The sequence below is a fragment of the Macaca fascicularis genome, chromosome 11 (assembly GCF_037993035.2).
Source record: "Macaca fascicularis isolate 582-1 chromosome 11, T2T-MFA8v1.1".
Taxonomy (NCBI): Eukaryota; Metazoa; Chordata; class Mammalia; order Primates; family Cercopithecidae; genus Macaca; species Macaca fascicularis.
The window spans coordinates 59,371,117-59,388,576 of NC_088385.1; the positions used below are offsets into that span (position 1 = coordinate 59,371,117).

Genomic DNA, 17,460 nt, shown 5'->3' on the forward strand with positions numbered 1-17,460 from the left:
CACATGAAAGCCTGTGTCCAAATTACTATGTTGCTGTGATTTAAATTATCTCTCCAGGAGCCTATGTGTCCATCTTTCTGGTTATTTAATTAAACTGTCTTCCTCCTCCAGGAAGCCTTCCTTGCTTAGCCTCTCCATTCCAATCACTTCTTAGCATTGCTGCCCTAGGCTGCCCTTCCCTGATTTACATGAGTATGTATCTGTCTCTTCCAGTAGCCTGAGACTGCCTCCAGAGCAGCCTCATCTGAGTTGGCCTGCAGCTTCCCGGCAAGAGTCCTGCACACTTGCTGGGAAGAAATGGAGGGTGGTACATCCTCACTAGAGGGTGGAACATTCGGAAAGATTGACAGATTGACAGAAGCATACCTCTGACACCACTCAAGGACGGTTTATTGAACATACAGCAGAAATTCAGAGTATTTAACTTAAGCAAAAGAGGAACTAGTTGCCGCCATTCTTAGGAATATTTACACTCTGAGCCACGACATCTGGACTAGGCAGTACCACCCAGGGACAGAAAGGCAAGCTCCACTCACTGAGCTCAGCTCATGGCACCAGAAATTGAGAGTCAGAGGCTACGTAGGACACAGCTTCAGAGAGATGGCCAAAGACAAATCACATACCCACTGTCCTGACAAAAGGCAATGTAATTACGCTGCTCTCATCAAAAAGAATGGTGATATTGACAGTCCGTTTGTTAAAGAGGCAGTGACATGCCACGGAAAGAGCATAGACCCTGGTGTCGGCCAGGTGCGACTCTGGCACGTAGATGGGTGACTGGGGCCAGTTCTGTAGCCTCTTGGGATCAGGCTCCCAGTCTGTTCCAATGATGCTGATCACATCTTCTTTGCAGAACTGGATGAGAATTGGAGGCAATGCATCTAGGGTGCCTGGCATCTAGCGAGTGCTTGACAAATGATGGTAGCTATTGTTGATAATGAAGGAGGTGGTTGGGTGACACAGGCTGGCAGAGAATCCCCAGTACACCTTCACTTGACTTTGTGGAGATGGGTGCAGCTGGTGGTCTACAGATGTACACATGGTGTCCTAAATATTGGCGTCATCCTGCAAAGTTGTTTCTGGTGGAGCAAGTAAAGGCTGTCTAACTTCTCACCACCTGGTTACAGGTCTCAAGTCACCCCACCGTGCTGGCAGGGGATGTAAAACCTCTCAGGCAATAGCTAATTTGGCCTAAGCACAGAACAAACCAGCCCCTCCCCTGTCCTCTCTTGCTCCTTCCCTCTCTCTAGGGATGATCACCGCTTCCTTAGGGCCAAGAAGGTTATAATGGCTTGTGCCTCCAAAGCCTCCTGCCAGCCGAAAGCAGCAAGGAAAATGACAAGTCGTTAGTCCACATGGGACCTAAGGAAACAGGGAAGGTGACTGTGTCAATCAGAGTTTGAGAGTAAAAGCTAAACCATGATGCGGACAGTCGAGTGTACTACAGATGGTTTTAAAACTCAGGGGCTGGGAACTTGGGTGTGGCAGACACCTCTGGGAGTGGCAAAGTCACCTCTTCTTCCAGGTGCTGAGGTGGATGAGGCCATGGGTCTAGCGGGTGGCTTTCCTTGCTGGGGTGCTGCCTGGGGTGTTCTTGCTCTGGGAGTCCTTGAGGTCTCCCCCTCGCACCTCTTTGGTCTTGGTCTGCCCGCTCTGGGTGGTGCCAGAGCTGCCTGCCACAGTGCTGGCCCCAAGGTCAGCACCCGCAGAGCTGGGGTGGTGGTAGCTGTAGCTGCTGCTGCTGATGACGGCTGAAGAGGAGGGGCCAAGAGCAGGGGAGAGGAGCAGTGTCAATCAGCAGGTAATAGCCATGGTAAAGGCTGTCCCCAAGGGCTTCTCTACAACAACACTCTATTTAATCCTCAAAATGACCCTCAGTAGTCAAGGAGCACTACAGAGATGAACTGAGAGCCTATTATGGGCCAGACTTTGTGTGAGATGAAGACCCCATAGGATAGATACAGTCCCTGCCCTCCTGGAAATTCTAGGAAAATCCATGTCCACCAACCCTTTCTCCAAATGACAACACCCTAGGGGAGAAACAGGAAGGGAAAGGGGTGGGCATGACCTCAGTCACCATTTCATAGGATGAAAAAGGAGAACATTTCCTTTGAAGCCCAAGAATCTTCCCAAGACAGTAACAGAAGCTTCTGGGTGGGATGAGACAGTAAATGGAGGTGACAGCACTTTGTCCCAGGGTCCCTGGCTTTCCCAACCCAAGGCATCTCTCAAGATACTCACAGATGCTCACAGAGGATGGATTCTCCCCAGACATCCTGTGAGACAGAAAGTTAGAGAAAGACAAAAACTCAGTGTCGAGATTCCACTGAACCTTAATGGGCTCCTGCTTTTATACGTGCATCATTTAAACTCATCCTTATAACAACTTATGAAATTGACACTATCACCTTCATCTTACAGATGAGAAAACAAGAGGCTTGAAGATACTAGATGATTTATTGAGACCACAGCACTAGCATGGGGTAAAGCCAATAATTAGCCCCTGCTGTACAGCCAATCATTAGCCCCAGGTCTGTCTGAGCCCCTGGTTCTCTTCACAGCAGCACATGGCCACTTATGCCTCATGGCTCATGTCCGACAACCCCCTGCAGGAAGCTGCCTCTGAGTTCATGAAATCACCACATCCCTTGCCTGTATTGGCACTAATGATGCTGTTCTCCAGGTGGCCCTTCAGCCAGACAGGAGCCACCCCAAGTCCCTTCTCACACTTTCCCCTCCACCCTGGCCACCTGCACTCCTCGCCCTCCAGCAGCTTGCGGTAGGTGGCGATCTCCATGTCCAGGGCCAGTTTCAGGCTCATGAGCTCCTGGTACTCGCGCAGCATCCGTGCCAGCTCCTCCTTGGCCTGGTGCAGGGCGCCCTCCAGCTCGTCCAGCTTGGCCCGGGCATCCTTCAGGGCATTATCTCCTCGCTGCTCAGCATCAGCAATGGCTGTCTCCAGGCTGGCACACTGAAGGGCAAAGAACAGAGAGACCATCAGAACAGAAAATTACATTTAGCTCATACCAGTTAAATAGAACAGCACCCTTATTTTGCAGACGGGGCCCTAGGTGACAAGGAGTAAAAGCTGCAAAGTCAACACCAGAACTTTGTCTCTTCTATTTTCTATTGCAGAGGAATATTCAAAGCTGTTGTCACATGAAGCTGTGGAGGCAGTTGCATTTCAAGAGGTCAGAAAGAAATGTTGATGTTTGCCTGAGATTGGAGGCCACCAGCATCTACAGATTCAAAATACTCCAGGTTCAGGAAAATCATACCCGATTCCCCAGCAAGGCCGGCCCTGAGGATGAGATGGTATGCCACAGTCCCACTGCGATCAGATTCCTGCTGCAGGACCTCTCACCAGTGGGGATCCTTCTGATCTGTTAGCATCCAGATGAGTGTTTCTGGACTCCAGCACTCCGGGGAGGGTCTGCCTGAAGGCTCCCACATCTGGCCTTCCCTTAGAGCAGGAGGGTAAGGCCCTAAATTATAGGCACAACCTCAGAAGCTGGACTCTGATGAACATCTGGGGGCACTGCGATGCCTGGTGCTAACAGAGGGGGAGGAACTATGCTCACGGAATCGGCCAAACGTAGAGTCGTAGAGCTGTCCCTGTGTTCCCCTGCAGAGCATGGAGGGCGGTGGGGGTACCAGAAGGAGAACAGGCTCAGATCTTGCCGCTGGGCAATTCTGTCACTAGTGGAGCAGACCTAGTTCTCACAGAGGTCACAGGAAGGATCCTCCAGCCTCCAAAATCATCTCCCCACTGATGCAGTGTTTAACATTTGCTGCTGTCAGGTAAGACAGCCCCCCTCCCCGGCCCACTAACATGGAAGTAGTACCGTGGCACAGGGCAAGGAAACCCAGGAGGGCTTCATCGACGGCTGTGTCCCTCAATCACCAGACCATGTCCCACTCCAAGGGCAGGAACCTGGTGTGGCCACAGAGGTGCCTGATGTATACCCCCTGCACCCCACACACATTCCGTGTCCAGTGGGAGGAGGAGACAGAGGGTCTGCCCTCAGAGGGGACACCCAAAGGGGACATGGAGCAGGTTCCCTGGACACAGAAAACGTCTGCAGAAGAGGAACCTGGGTTCTAATCCTAGCTCCATTCATTACCAGCTGGGGGCTCTGGGCAGGTCCCTTCCCCTTCCCAACTCAGTTGCTTTATCTGCAAAATGAGGAGCCAGAGAAATAGGTTTGAGGCTCCTCCCAGTTCTGGGCGGGGTGCCAGCTCTGATGGTGGAGTACCAAGGCAGGGTGGGAAAGGGGGACTGTGGGTGGCCAAGGGACCCCTAAGCCTGGCAGGGGAGATTTGCTTGTTCCCAAAGGGCAGGCCCCATTTCCTCATCCCAGAGCCTCCCGTGGAACCCGAGAGTTCTTTGTGGGGCTGCTGCCCACCTGCTTCTTCACGTTCCCAATCTCACACCGGATCCTCTGGATGAGCCGGTTCAGCTCCGCCATCTCGCTCCTGGTGTGTTTCAGGTCGTCACCATGCCGACTGGCTGCCAGCTGCAGCTCCTGGATCTGGTTTCCCAGAGATAGGAAGTTGGCAATGAGACAAGGGCACTGGGGAAGGGTCCTGTAAATAAGCCACCCCTGCCACCTGGCTGTTGGTGGGATTTAACGGAGCTGAAGAGGAGTGCTGGAACAGGGTCCTGGGGGCCCAGGCAAGCAGTTTTCTCCCTGACAGCCCCAAAGCAGTTTACCCAAAGCATAGTTCCATTACTCAGAGGACTCCCGGCCTTCCATTTCCTTTTGAAAGTCTTCCCGTGTGGATCAGGAAAGAGCTACAGGCTTCTCCTTCTCCCACTCGCCCCCCACCAAATTCACCCATGGCTACGCTCCTGCAAGTCTGTGATTCTCCCTCTGCCCTGTGGCAGCACACCCCCATTCCTATAACTGTATTTGTTTTACCACCTCACTTCTTTCACATGCAACAGAGAGGGACAGGTAGTTGGTGGACGGAGGAAAGAAGTGAGGGATCCTCTCTGTTGCATATATTCAATCCATACCAGTTTCATGATTTATCTTTGATAACAGGCTCTGCTGAGAATTCATTTTGTCCTTGAAGCCTTGGTTGGAACCATTCTTTCATTCAGCATGCCCACAAAAGGATTCCTCACATTCACTGTGGAGGTGACCCTTCCCAGGAAGAGAGAGGCCGCTGTGGGAGGAGACCCGTGCGGTGCCCACCTTGGTCTGGTACAGGGCCTCAGCCTCGGCCTTGCTCTTCAGGGCGATCTCCTCGTAATGCATGCGGACCTCGGCGATGATGCTGTCAAGGTCCAGGTCCCGGTTGTTGTCCATGGACAGGATGACTGAGGTCTCACTGGCATGAGTCTGGATCTGAGCGATCTCCTGTATTGAGAGAGGAAGACAGACTCAGCAACCCCCGGCTTCCCTCTTCTGCCCCATTAGTCTTCTGGGCCCACGGTCTCTGGCCCAATAGGCTGCTGGGATCCACGGCGCCAAAGTAGAGAGAAGAAGTGACCTCTGGGATGTGTCTGCAGAGCTGAGGGAGAGCAGCTCACAGCAGCAGGAACCCCTGCAAGCGGCAGGTGTCTGCGGGCACATGCAGATGGGTGAAGAATGCATTTCCCACAATTTCGCAGAATCCAAGGGTCTGTGCTTTGTAAGACCTCACTGGGTTATCTTTTCCTGCCTGTGGGCAAGGCCACTATTGTGGTCGAGATCAATTTCCTCCTGCATGTGTGGCCTCCAAGGACCAGCATCCTGCACTTCCATGGTCTCCTGGTGCAGGATTTTGACCTTTCCACCAAAACGTCTTTCATTGTGTTGATCTCAAACCTCTCCTGTTGGCATCTCCCTGGAAGAGTCGAGAAGCAGTCAGGGTGAGGGTGAGGGGACAGGAGTGTCCTTACCGCATCATACAGACACTTGAGGAACTTGATGTCTTTGTCCAGAGAGTCCACTTTGGCCTGAAGCTCCATCTTGACCGCGTAGGCTGCATCTGCATCCTTCCAAGAGGCCCCAGAGTCATTGGTGGATGCAATCCTCATCCCACAGCTGCCTTGCCCAACCCCTGCCCCAAAGCCACCTGATTTTCTACTTTCCACCTACAAAGGAAAGCTCACTCAATATCTATTTCTTCTCAGACTCCCTGAAGCTTTGGGAATAGGGAAAGGAGGATGTGGCAGCTCTGTTATGCCTGGAGAAAACAAAGCCCAGAGAGGTAGTAGGTTTCCTCAGGTCACACAGCAAGGCTGAGCTGGACCAGAGTTTCACAGTTCCCAGACCTGAATTCTCTGTCTGTCTCTGTCCATTTCCCGAGTGTGTGTCTTTCCTCTCCAACTCACTGGAGGCCAGGACTATGACTCGCTCCACCCTCACCAGGCGCCAGCCCCTTCCCCAGTCACCTGGGCTGAAGTCCTGAGCAGGGTTGTTAAGATGGGGGTGAGAGAGACCCTAATAAGGAGGCTCTTCCCTCCCTTACCTTTTTGAGCACCACAAACTCATTCTCTGCTGCTGTGCGCCGGTTAATCTCCACTTCATATCTGCCGGCAGGGAGAGAAGATAGCCTTAGCCCTCTTAGCCAAGGAACTTTCTCTTCCTGCTGGCCAGGCAAATGTTTGGGATGCAGGGTCCCTGCAGGGTCTCTGGGGTGAGCAGTAAGAAGCTAGTGACAGGAATAAGATATCCCTGAGTTGTCTCACTTGCCTCCTACTTTTTGCATGTTAGGAAAACACCCAGGTGACACCAGCAACTGAACCTTTCAGTGGGTCAAGGAACACAGGAACTCCTTCCTATCAACCAGGCAGGAAGTTATCATCGAACAGGATAGGCCCTTCCCCCCAGCCAGAGAAGGGGATGTGAGCTCCTGACCCTGGAAGGTACACACCCATCTCCTAAAAAATGATGGCACAGAGATCAAGTGAGCCCAGAGGCAAGGGGAACATGGTCTGTGACCGTCGGGTGGGGCCTGCTCACCTCTTCTTGTAGTCCTCCACCAGGTCCCTCATGCTTCTCAGCTCCGAGTCCAGCCTCACCCTGTCCCCGGACAGCGTCTCCAGGTGCTTCCGCAGGTTGCTGATGTAGCCCTCGAGGATGGGCTCCAGGTTCTTCTTGCAGTTGTTCAGGTCCAGCTGCTGCAGCAGCTCCCACTTGGTTTCTAGAACCTGGTTCTGCTGCTCTAGGAACCTTACCTGGAACCAAAATCAACAGACAACTGGAACCACAATGGGTGCAGTCATGCCCCGTGGACACACACCATTGACTCCCCAGGTTTGCCATAGATTGTTGTAGTCATTTTGCTCACGTCTTGACTCTCCACCCTTGACATTCCACACAAACTAGACCCTTTACAAGTGCTGATTTCCTAGCCTTCTGGAGAAGCCATCAGTGAGAACTCACTCAAGGAGATTCCACAGCTTTCTTCTATTGCTTGGCCCTGGTCCCAGGAGATGTCCTTCCTTATGTCTCAACTAAGGGTCTTTTCCTGTACTATGAGCCCTTCCCTCTGAACACTGCTGGATTCTATTAGCCTTTCAGGTTCGTGGAAATCAGCCGTCCTCAAGAAACCCATCACTTTTTTGTCAAGGAATGGCTGCTTTTTACCCAGCTTCCCATCCTTCTCTGCAAAATCGCCAAAGAAGCCAATATATTCATGTATTCTTTTGTCTTCCGTGGCACACAGACCTACTCTCTTTCTCTAATGATGAGGAAGCCCTTCCTGAGGCCCAGCTGCACCTTTCCAGCCACAATGCGCAGTCCATTCCCAGGCAGCAGGAAAATTGCTCAGGCCTCAGGGGGCTGCCTCATTCTCCTCCTATGATACCCACCTTGTCAATGAAGGAGGCGAACTTGTCATTCAGCGCCTTGATCTGTTCCCGCTCCTGGGCACGCACCTTCTGGATCTCAGGGTCCAGCTCCACGTTGAGGGGGGCCAAGAGGCTCTTGTTGACAGTGACCTGGTAGATGCCCCCAGGCGGGCACACGGATGAACAAGCAGGCCCCAGGGCCACACTGCCAAACATACTGCCAGCAAAGCCACTGGCCCGGCCCCCTCCATACCCAGAGCCAGGCCTGAAGCTGTAACCTCCAGACTGAATGCCGCCACCAGCCACATTGAAAGAAATACGCTGATTCCCTCCGAGGCTATAGAGGCTCCGACTGCCAAAGCCAGCTCCAGCCCCTCTGCCAGCTGCACAGTAAGAGGCCAGGCTACCCACAGCCTTCCTCGGCACCACTGCCGAATGCACACTGAAGTTGCCCTTGTCACCACTGGACTTGACGTTCAGTTGCCGACTCATGGTGGGAAAGGTGGAGTTGACAGAGCTGGAGAAAAGCAGTCGCCAAGGGGTAGAGAACACAGTGATGGGGCACCCAGAGTGCTGCCTCCTTTTATCCCTGTTGGGCCCAGGACACCGGAAAAGGGCGTCTCTCTACTATCTCTTTTCTCCTGCTAAAGGGCCAGGAGCCATGGGCAATTTGTAGAACAGAGATCTCCAAGTCCTTTGCAGCAACAAAGCTCTTCTGATAGCAATTGGAATATGCTGCCCTTGCAGACTGGAGTGGTCTAATTTGGAGTTTATCTGTGCTCCCTAATTAGGGACCTGAAGAGTTATCCCCTGAAGAGATCTCCTAGCTTTATTTTTCCAGTGTTACCTCCTTCTTGCTTAACTATCAGCAAGGAACACGGGAAATTCCTGCCTTTCCCCAGAGGAGACTCACCTGAAAAATCCCAGGTTTCTTCCCAAAAGAAACCATCTCCCTATTATAGGGTCTTGTGTGGAAGCTGGAATTTTTACGTCTGGGAAAAGAAGACATGGAAAGATGATTCTTCTTGGAAAGGTGTCCTCAAATATCTGGATCTGGGTAAGAAGCTCCAGGGTCCATCCTTGGGCCATGCTAAGGACCACAGCTGTCTAGCAATGAAGTGGACCCCAGGAAGGAAGAGGAACGACTCTGCAGCATCTGCATGACCCCCTATCAAGGATATTGTCTAGGGCCTTCTGTGTTGGGCAGGGCCTGTGTGGTAGTGACCTTGACATTGCCTTACAACGATGAGAACGTTTCCAGCCAGCTGCATTTCCTCCAGTTGGATTTTCTCTCCTGGATAAGATTATCTGTCCTACTCTAGTAGGTCAGGCAGAAGCTGGGACATAAGCCCCCACACTCCCTGGGGAAACACCCCATAGCTGAAGTCACCAAGGAAAAGGACCCCCTGAGTTTCACTCCCAGGTTCAGGGGGGGCTGTTCTGCCAGTTTCCTGGCAACTTCAGGGAGCACTCAATTTTGGAACAGGAAGTATCACCGCTTTATAGCTCAGGTAGTGTGGGTACAGTGCAATGTTAAAAAATTATTTCCGGGCTGGGCACGGTGGCTCACACCTGTAATCCCAGCACTTTGGGAGGCCGAGGAGAGCAGATTGCCTGAGGTCAGGAGTTTGAGTCCAGCCTGGCTAACATGATGAAACCCCGTCTCTACTAAAAACATAAAAATTAGCCAAGCGTGGTGGCGCATGCCTATAGTTTCAGCTACTCAGGAGGCTGAGGCCGAAGAATCACTTGAACCGGGGAGGCGGAGGTTGCAGTGAGCTCAGATTGCACCACTGCACTCCAGCCTGGGTGACAGAGCAAGACTCTGTCTACAAAAAAAAAAAAAAAAAATTATTTCAAAACTAGGTATCCGGCAGCTGCCTTCATGCGAGACTCTGACCACTTCCTATAACTAAACTGGGAACGCTTGGCCTGTTTGGATCCAGCCGAGGGCAGAAGACAACTGCTGCCACTGTTGGGGAGGGAAAAGGAGAAGCTGACCTGGGCAGGGAGCGTGGAGCTTAGGCCTGGAACCTGCCCCAGAAGACTTTCCCCTTCACAGGGTGTTTTCCTCTCAGCCCCTAAGACAATGGTGGAAGGTTCTTCCCCAGGAACCCTGTCTCAGGGGGGTCCTCCTGGCAGGGCCTAGCCCTAGAGCACAGGAGCATGTAATTGAAGGGGTTGCTTGTGGTTTTCTAAGTCAGGTTGCAAGGGCAACAGCAGGGGTGCTGCCAGACGCTGGGTTTGCCTCCTTCCTGTGCTGGAGTGTGCAAGTCAACAAATGGTGTGAGTTCCTTGACCTGGGAGTGACTGTCCTACGGCCCCAGCCCTCAAGAAGCCTGCAGACCAATAAGAGGAATCCATACAAAGAACTTAAAGTAGAGCCAAAGCTCTGGAATAACAGAAGAGCATTACAAACCATGGATCAGAGGTGCACTGAGGAATGGCTTTTTTTGATTAGGGTTTTTGGGGATCTCCAGAAGCCAGACTTATATTCCCAACAATGCCCATGACAGGTGCTGGCTTAGAGTAGTGGCTCAGAGGTAGTGGGGCTGGAAGTATTCCTTATGGTAGTAGTAGCAATAGTGGTAGTAACATCGTTGTATAATAGTGATGGTAGTAGCAGAAAGAGTTAACACTTATTGTTCACATGTGCCAGGCGTTGTGCCAAGCACTATATGGGATGTCTCACTGACTCTCCTTTACAGTTGAAGAAACAGAGGAACTTACCCATCTCACTCAACTAGTAAGTTAGAGTTGGGCCTGGAATTCAAGTGCGTCTGGTTTCAAAGTCCACGTTCCTGACCATCATGTTATACGATAGAGATGGAAGTTAGTAGCAAAGATGCAAAGACATTGTGGTACATGTGGCAGGCATGGCAGCTGTGGGCTGGGACCCTCGTGCTTGTGTTTCTGTTGTTTTTGATTAAAGTGTGACATGAGGAGAAGGGGAGGTTGTTGCTGAACTGGGGACTTGCAAAGGGTAGCTGCTCATGATAAGACATCACTCTAGGTTCAGAGAGAAAATCAGCCACAGCAAGGATGGGCAGGGGGAAGGAAGAGACTTGCTTTTATGAGCAGCTGTTTTATTCTGGAATCCCCAGCAGCTGGCCCTTCATTGCCTGGCTCGAAGGGAGAAATAAACACAGTTCTGGCTAGCTGAGTCTTTGTGCCACCACCACCTGGCTGACTATGAGCCCCAATCTGATAGGAATTTCAACAAGAAGGCATTTACAAAGGGGAAAAGGCATGAGGCTAGATCTTTGAGGCTGGAGAAGACTTGGGGTAAACAAAAAGCAGACATCCAGGTGCCCGGGAAATGCAGCAGAATGAACGGGGTCCATCCACACTCAGAAGTGTGTGATGGGCTGGGAAAGGCCAGGACTAGGGCTAGGGGTCCTGCCACCCTTTGTATTCATTATAAAGGGTGCCTCTGTGGGCTGAGCCCTGTGCTGGAGGCTGGCCAATAAGGGTTACTGACAGTGGCGGTAATGATGGTGGCGGTGTGGCTGTGATGGAGAAGGAAAAGGTAGAGGCAGAGTAGAATTTCCTGATAACAGTGTTGTGATTGTGGCCACACAGAAGCAATCCTCCTAATTGGTTCCTAGGGAACTTAATTGCAGGGGAATTGTCTTTGGCCTGTGCAGTCAGATCCCTAGAGTTCCAGCCTTCACTGTGTTGGATACCCTTTAATTAGTAATCACACACCACACCCTGGTCTTTGAGTTCATTGGACTAATGAGTGTCCCAAGGCCTGAAGAGATTAGTTAGTTCATTAAATGTGTATAAAACTGGGCATCTACTGTGTGTTCAGCTCTATGCTAGACAGAGGGAGATATCTGAGACGCTCTCTTTCTCTTTTAGGAAGTTAATTGAACTGGAGGAGAAACAATATAAACATACAGAAGTTGTTTTGCTGTTGTTATTGCTGTAGTTTTAATTCTACATGCCTATATTGGATTATGTGCTTGAACAAGTAACTCAGACAAACTGTTCATTGAAATTCTGATCTAAAAAGAATTTTAAAAGTACATGAAAATCTACTTTTTGCTTACCCTAAATCTTCTCCACCCTTGAATTAAAAAGAAACGGAAAAATAGAATAAAAGAGAGGCTGGGATCTCTGAGGTAGGGGCTGGGAACTGGAAAGTTGGCCAGATGGGGCAGGTGCATGGGGCATCCCTCAGACAGCGAGAGGCCCAGGCAGATTGTAAGGGAAGGCTCGACTTGGGAAGCAGAGATGGAGGCAGAGATGGCGGTGCAGGCCTAGACAGTTCCCTTCTCCCTGCAGACACTGTGGAATCATGCAAGGGTCCTGATTTCACAGGGCCAGTGCTTTTGGTTAAGGAATAGGCTCTGTGTTACAAGAGGAGGGCTTTGGAGACACAGGTACCTCAGGGAGCCCAAGGGAGCTGAGTCAATTGTGCCATAATCTCTCACCATTTTCCTGGAGCATAAGAATCCCATTCTGCAGAGCACATCTCAACAGAGGGAAATAAAAAGCAGCCCCATGAAAAATTCCAATGGCTGTAACCATCATGTCTATAGTTTGAAGACGAATAATGAAGGTTGTTTTTCTCTAGCCCTTTGGCCTTTGACTGCTCCTGGGCACAGAACAACAGTTGAGGGACCCAGATTCTGTAGATCAAGGTCATTAAAGAAAAGAGAAAGGCCAGGCATGGTGGCTTATGCCTGTAATCCCAGCACTTTGGGTGGCCGAGGTGGGCAGATCACTTGACGCCAGGAATTCGAGACCAACCTGGCCAAAATGGTGAAACCCTGTCTCTAATAAAAATACAAAAATTAGCTGGGAGTGGTGGCACATGCCTGTAATCCCAGCTACTTGGGAGGCTGAGGCAGGAGAATCTTGTGAACCCAGGAGGCAGAGGTTGCAGTGAGCTGAGATTGTGCTATTGCACTCCAGCCTGGGGGACAAGAGCAAAACTCCATCTCAAAAAAAAAAAAAAGAAAGAAAGAAAGAAAGAAAGAAAGAAAGAAAGAAAGAAAGAAAGAAAGAAAGAAAGAAAGAAAGAAAGAAAGAAAGAAAGAAAAGAAAAGAGAAAGAAGCTTGAAGGATTCTTGAGATAACTTTGCGGGGACAAGACTTGGAGACAAACCACAGCACCTTAGCACTGGAAAGGTTCTAAAACTGAGTTATCTGATTTCCCTTTGAAAATAAGCTCAGTGTAGAAACCTAATACCCTCTGCCTGTCTGAACCGGTTTGAAAGGAGCCTGTGTTTCCATCTTAGTCCAAAGTTAGCTAGCCCAGACAATAGAGTTCATCTGCTTTTCCCCCATGTGTCTCCCAAAACCCTTCACTTTCCTGACATTAAATTTTCTGTGCCAGGAGTCTGATGACAGATGGGATATGCACCAGAGACATGGGCAGAGCCCACTGCTGCAATCCTGGGCTCTAGACATGGCTGGGGGCTGAGTCGGAGAGGGTGTGGAGAGTGAAGCAGAAAGCTCCGTGTTGGTGAGAGGGGGAATAGGAAACTCTGGGCACAGAGGAATAGGAAAAGCACCCCAGGCAAGATGATATGGAGTATCTAGATACTGTTTTGTAGAGTACTCAACTATTCCAGTTTTCCTAGGGCTTAGGGGTTTTCCAGAACATCCAACTTTCAGTGCTACAGAAGTTCTGGAAAGTTCTGGACTGTTCTGGAAAAAACTGGACCCTTGATCACCGGAACATCACACACCATATTGCAGAGCTCTGAGTACCAGACTCTCCAGTGGACCCTAAGGATCACTGAAGTCACGTCTACCAAGCCTGTAAAACTTAAACACTCAAGCAATCCCTGTCTCCATCCCTACTAGACCCCCTTTTCCCCTCACACACACTCTTGTTAAATGAATTCCTCAGGTTATGAGAAGAAAGCCGATGGCTGGATGGCATCAATTTTTATTTAATTCCAATCCCTCTCACTCAATGCCTGTCCTGTTACAGGCACTGTACTGAGTGAAATCCCAGACGGGCAGTCAGCATGGTCAAAATTCCCATTTCTTGGTGTCACATTAGTGTAGAGCACATTGTGCAGTAAGCCTCTATTTATTAAACACTTAGCAGAGGATGTTTAGTGACCTGAAACCTGGCAGTTTCCTTATCACCGCTAGTCTCATGGAACTTTCTACCTATACCTCTCCGGGTAAACGTAGGGGAGCTGCATCTCTGCAAGCACCCTTCTCTGAGTCTAGGACCTTCCCCACTTCTTCCCAGCATGGATATCTCCCTCCTCTCTGCTGCAGCCAAGCTCAGGATGGGCATGCTCCACCCTTCCCACCTGGAGAGAGAAACATCAGAGCAGCTTAACCAAGTTGTTGCAGGGCCCATACGGAGCTTTTATGCCAATCAGAAAAAGGCGCCCTTTCCTCTGGGCAGATGCAGCCCTTTCCCAGGGTGCATGGCTGGATTTCAGCCTCTACTTCCCCCGCACTGAGACTTAGTGCTCAGCACAACCTGCACGCCCCACCAGGGCCGCCCTGTTAGCTTGCCTAAGTCTCAGGGATGGGCTCACGTTCCACAGGTGAGTTGGAGCCTCTGGTCAGAGCTGTCCTCCTGCACAAAGCGTCATGGGAGCCTCCATGACCCTTTCCCTGAGCATTCACTGAGCATTCGCCTCCTTCTCCAGGGCTGCCTGAGCTCTGTCTGCCAGTTCCCAGGGTCTTTCCTCTCTGATCCTTGGGGAAAAGTGGTGGTCTCCCAGCTCCCCACTCACTGGCACCCACAGGGCTTGTCACCAGGAACTCTGCCCCACCTAGCTTTTCTCTGGCTTGGGGATCAGCGGGCTACTGTTCATTGTTCCAGTCTGAGTCTCCTTTTGTCTTCAGCACCTCCTGAATTGTGTCTCTCCAAGCTCCTCCATTCTTGGTTCTCTCCCTGCTCGGGCTCCTAAGGTTTTTATGATGGAACAGGCCCCTTGCCCCTGACTGTAGATCAAGCACTCTTTAATTCTCTTTCTCTCCTCCTCTTTTTTTTTTTTTTTTCAAGAAAAGCTCTCTGAACTCTTTAGGACTCTACCCACCACCTACCTAGTCATCACAGGGAACTTTTCTCAGCTCCATTGCACATAGGTATGTGAAGACAAGCACCGTCTTGCCCTGGGAAGGACACGTTTCTTCCATTTGTTCATTTTAAAATTCCACTAGGCCCCCATCTGGGCACTATTTAATCCATCTCCTTACCTCAGACCCCCTCCACCTTCCCTCCAGCCACTTCAGGAAGAAATTTATATTTTCTGAGACCCCAACCCCCTTTATTACAGGATTCATTTTTGAAAGACAACAGGGAGGCTGGGGGAAATGCCTTAATCTTTTGATCTTCACTGTGAAGTTTGATGCTTGATCCACCTCTTCCTCTGCCCATTTGCAAAGCAAACAAGCCGGCTGTGCATTGGGCTGTAATTAAGCCACATCATCGCTAATGACATGCTCTCTATCTCCCATCATCAGAGCATCACACAATCCATCCAAACAGGAAGGAGAAGCCCAACCCTGCACCGTCCCTGGGGAGTGCTCTAGTGGTGGGTCAGGCCTGGGGTGGCAACTACCTCCAGTGTGGAAGGAATGACCAGCTTCCCTCCCTGGGCCCACATCATATCTGAGCCTGCTGGGCCCTGGGGAAAGGTGTTAAGAAGGGACAGGAGAAGAGGAGAGATACCAGGCAGGGCAGAAGCACTAGGGGCCTGGATCACCATAGGCGATGTGGAAATTGGGAGGAAGAAACATAAAAGTAGCATGTCAAGAAGAAATAGAAGAAGTGGAGTCTTTAGAGAAAGGAGCTAGGGAAGGCTGGGTCAGTGAGGAGGGTAAGTTGCTGCTGAGGGAAGGGCTAAAAAGAGAGAGAATGGAGGATGAACCCTGAGGTTAGGGCAGGAGACTGAACTGAGCCCTTCAGAGCTCCATGAGAGACACATCCATGCAGCCCTGGCCTGTAGGTGGAAGGGATGGGTGGCCTGCTGGATACAGGGAACCTCTCACTGCTGTGGGGTGAGGGACCCTCAGCACCACCCTCACCAATGCAGACCTGCCATGGAATTTGAGGCTTGGGCAGGTGGGACCTAGGGGAGGCTTGACACTGGCACCTGAGCCTCAGGGTCAGAGAGTGAGCTCCTCCATCTGGAGCCAAGACCACAGCCAGCCCTTTTGGAAAGTTCTATCCCCCTCTCCTGCAGAAAAGGAGGCAGGAGATGTTGACACCAAGAGACCAAGTCCCCATCTTCCCAGTGTCATGGGCCCCCACTGAGGCAAATGGTGTCTTATGCAGGGCAACCAGGTTGGACACACAGCTGTGGGCTCAGGAGGCAGGTTATGAAATGAGCCAGGAGCCTGCAGATCCGAGAGTTGAGGAGAACCACTCACATCACAGGGAAAGCCGTCTGGAAGCGAGAGCCAGTGAAAGCAAGTCCTGGGTCATAGTGGCTCCCATTTCAGGGAAGAGGAACAGGGGCAGTGTGGAGCAAGGATGGGGGCTGCATGTTATAACAGGGGCCAAAGAGAAGGCTCAGAGGAACCAGCAGCCCTTCCAGGAGGAGAGAACCTTCTGGAATGGATGTGGGTTGGGAGGCTGGAGGAGAATGTAATGGGACTGGAATGGAGCCAGAAGCTAGCCTGGCAGGTGTGCCTCAGGTGCGACATGGAGCTTGCTATGCACTAGTCACTGTACTAAGCTCTTTGCACATTTTAACTCATTTCATCCTCACACCAACCTTTCAGGTAAATACTATTGTTTTTCCCACATTACAAGTGAGGGAAGAGAAATTGAGCAAAGAAACTGAGTTGCCCATATCGCAGTTACAACTGGGAAAAGAAACAAATCAACAAAAGGATTCAGATCCATACCTGGCTGACTGCAAAGTGTGTGTACTTCCATACTGGACTTCTAAGGTCCCTTTCAGTCCTGGATCCACCACGCTATGGTTCAGGTCCTGAGTTGGGAGCAGCTTTAATCTAGAACTTGGGCTGCATCTGGAGTTCCGGGAAGAAGGATGTGGAATCTCTCCTGGAAATGGACGAATTGGAAGCAAGAAGGAGGGATTTCGGGGATAAGCCCCTGAGAGGGGTCTGCATCTAAATGGGGATGCAGTGTGGATGACTCACCAGGGAGGAGGGATAGACAAGCCAATGGCAGCTGGTTTGCAGGAGAGGAGAGACCCTCAACATCTCTGGCACTCCTGGAAGTTTTGCTAAATGTGAATGTAAGGACTGAGGGGCAGTGCAGAACAATTGTCCTTTGTCTAGTTGCCACTCTATAGGCGGCAGAAGTGGCAGAGCCTCTGAGAGGGAGATTGGAAACAGCTGGCAAAGGGCAGCTCAAACCCCAGAGCAGCTGCCAAATGGGACCTAAGCAGTCTTTAACAAGCTCCCTGTCTCCAACAATTCACATCCCTGTCACCACCTCCTCCAGGAAGCCTTTCCAGATTGTGTTCCTCTCTCAGGCCTTTCGTCCTATGGATCCCCTTGGCTGTGCCTTGCCGGTGCCTCCATGACTGGCTCATCTACTGCCTGAGAAAGAAAGAGTTCTCAGAGGAGGGAGGGGTTTGCACACAGAGCAGGCAGGGCTTAGGAGAGGGGGTCTTAGTTGAGTCATGGGGGCCCTCACTCCAAGGACCTCTGGATCAGCACCAAGATTTTCAGGAAAAGCTGTCTGAAGGCCTCAGGTTCTCTAACTAGAG

General features: G+C 51.0%; 1 protein-coding gene across 1 annotated transcript; it reads right to left on the reverse strand.

Moving 5' to 3' along the window:
- Positions 1-364: 364 nt before the first annotated feature.
- KRT74 (keratin 74) lies at positions 365-8,344 on the reverse strand. The gene is made up of 9 exons (XM_005570941.3): positions 7,808-8,344; positions 6,957-7,171; positions 6,463-6,523; positions 5,891-5,986; positions 5,202-5,366; positions 4,407-4,532; positions 2,751-2,971; positions 2,242-2,276; positions 365-1,751 (listed from the first exon to the last, which is right to left on the reverse strand). Exons 1-9 carry the CDS (start codon positions 8,276-8,278, stop codon positions 1,552-1,554), a joined length of 1,590 nt encoding a protein of 529 aa, XP_005570998.3. The 5' UTR covers positions 8,279-8,344; the 3' UTR covers positions 365-1,551.
- Between the last annotated feature and the right edge of the window lie 9,116 nt (positions 8,345-17,460).

Bases quoted from the DNA above. Each gene is read 5' to 3' on its own strand.
- KRT74 (XM_005570941.3), bottom strand. From the start codon at position 8,278: ATGAGTCGGCAACTGAACGTCAAGTCCAGTGGTGACAAGGGCAACTTC. The intron at 2,972-4,406 runs GTGGGCAGCAGC...TTTGCCCTTCAG, and splicing joins TTGGGAACGTGAAGAAGCAG to TGTGCCAGCCTGGAGACAGC. The intron at 2,277-2,750 runs GTGGCCAGGGTG...TCTGTCTCACAG, and splicing joins CTGGAGGGCGAGGAGTGCAG to GATGTCTGGGGAGAATCCAT.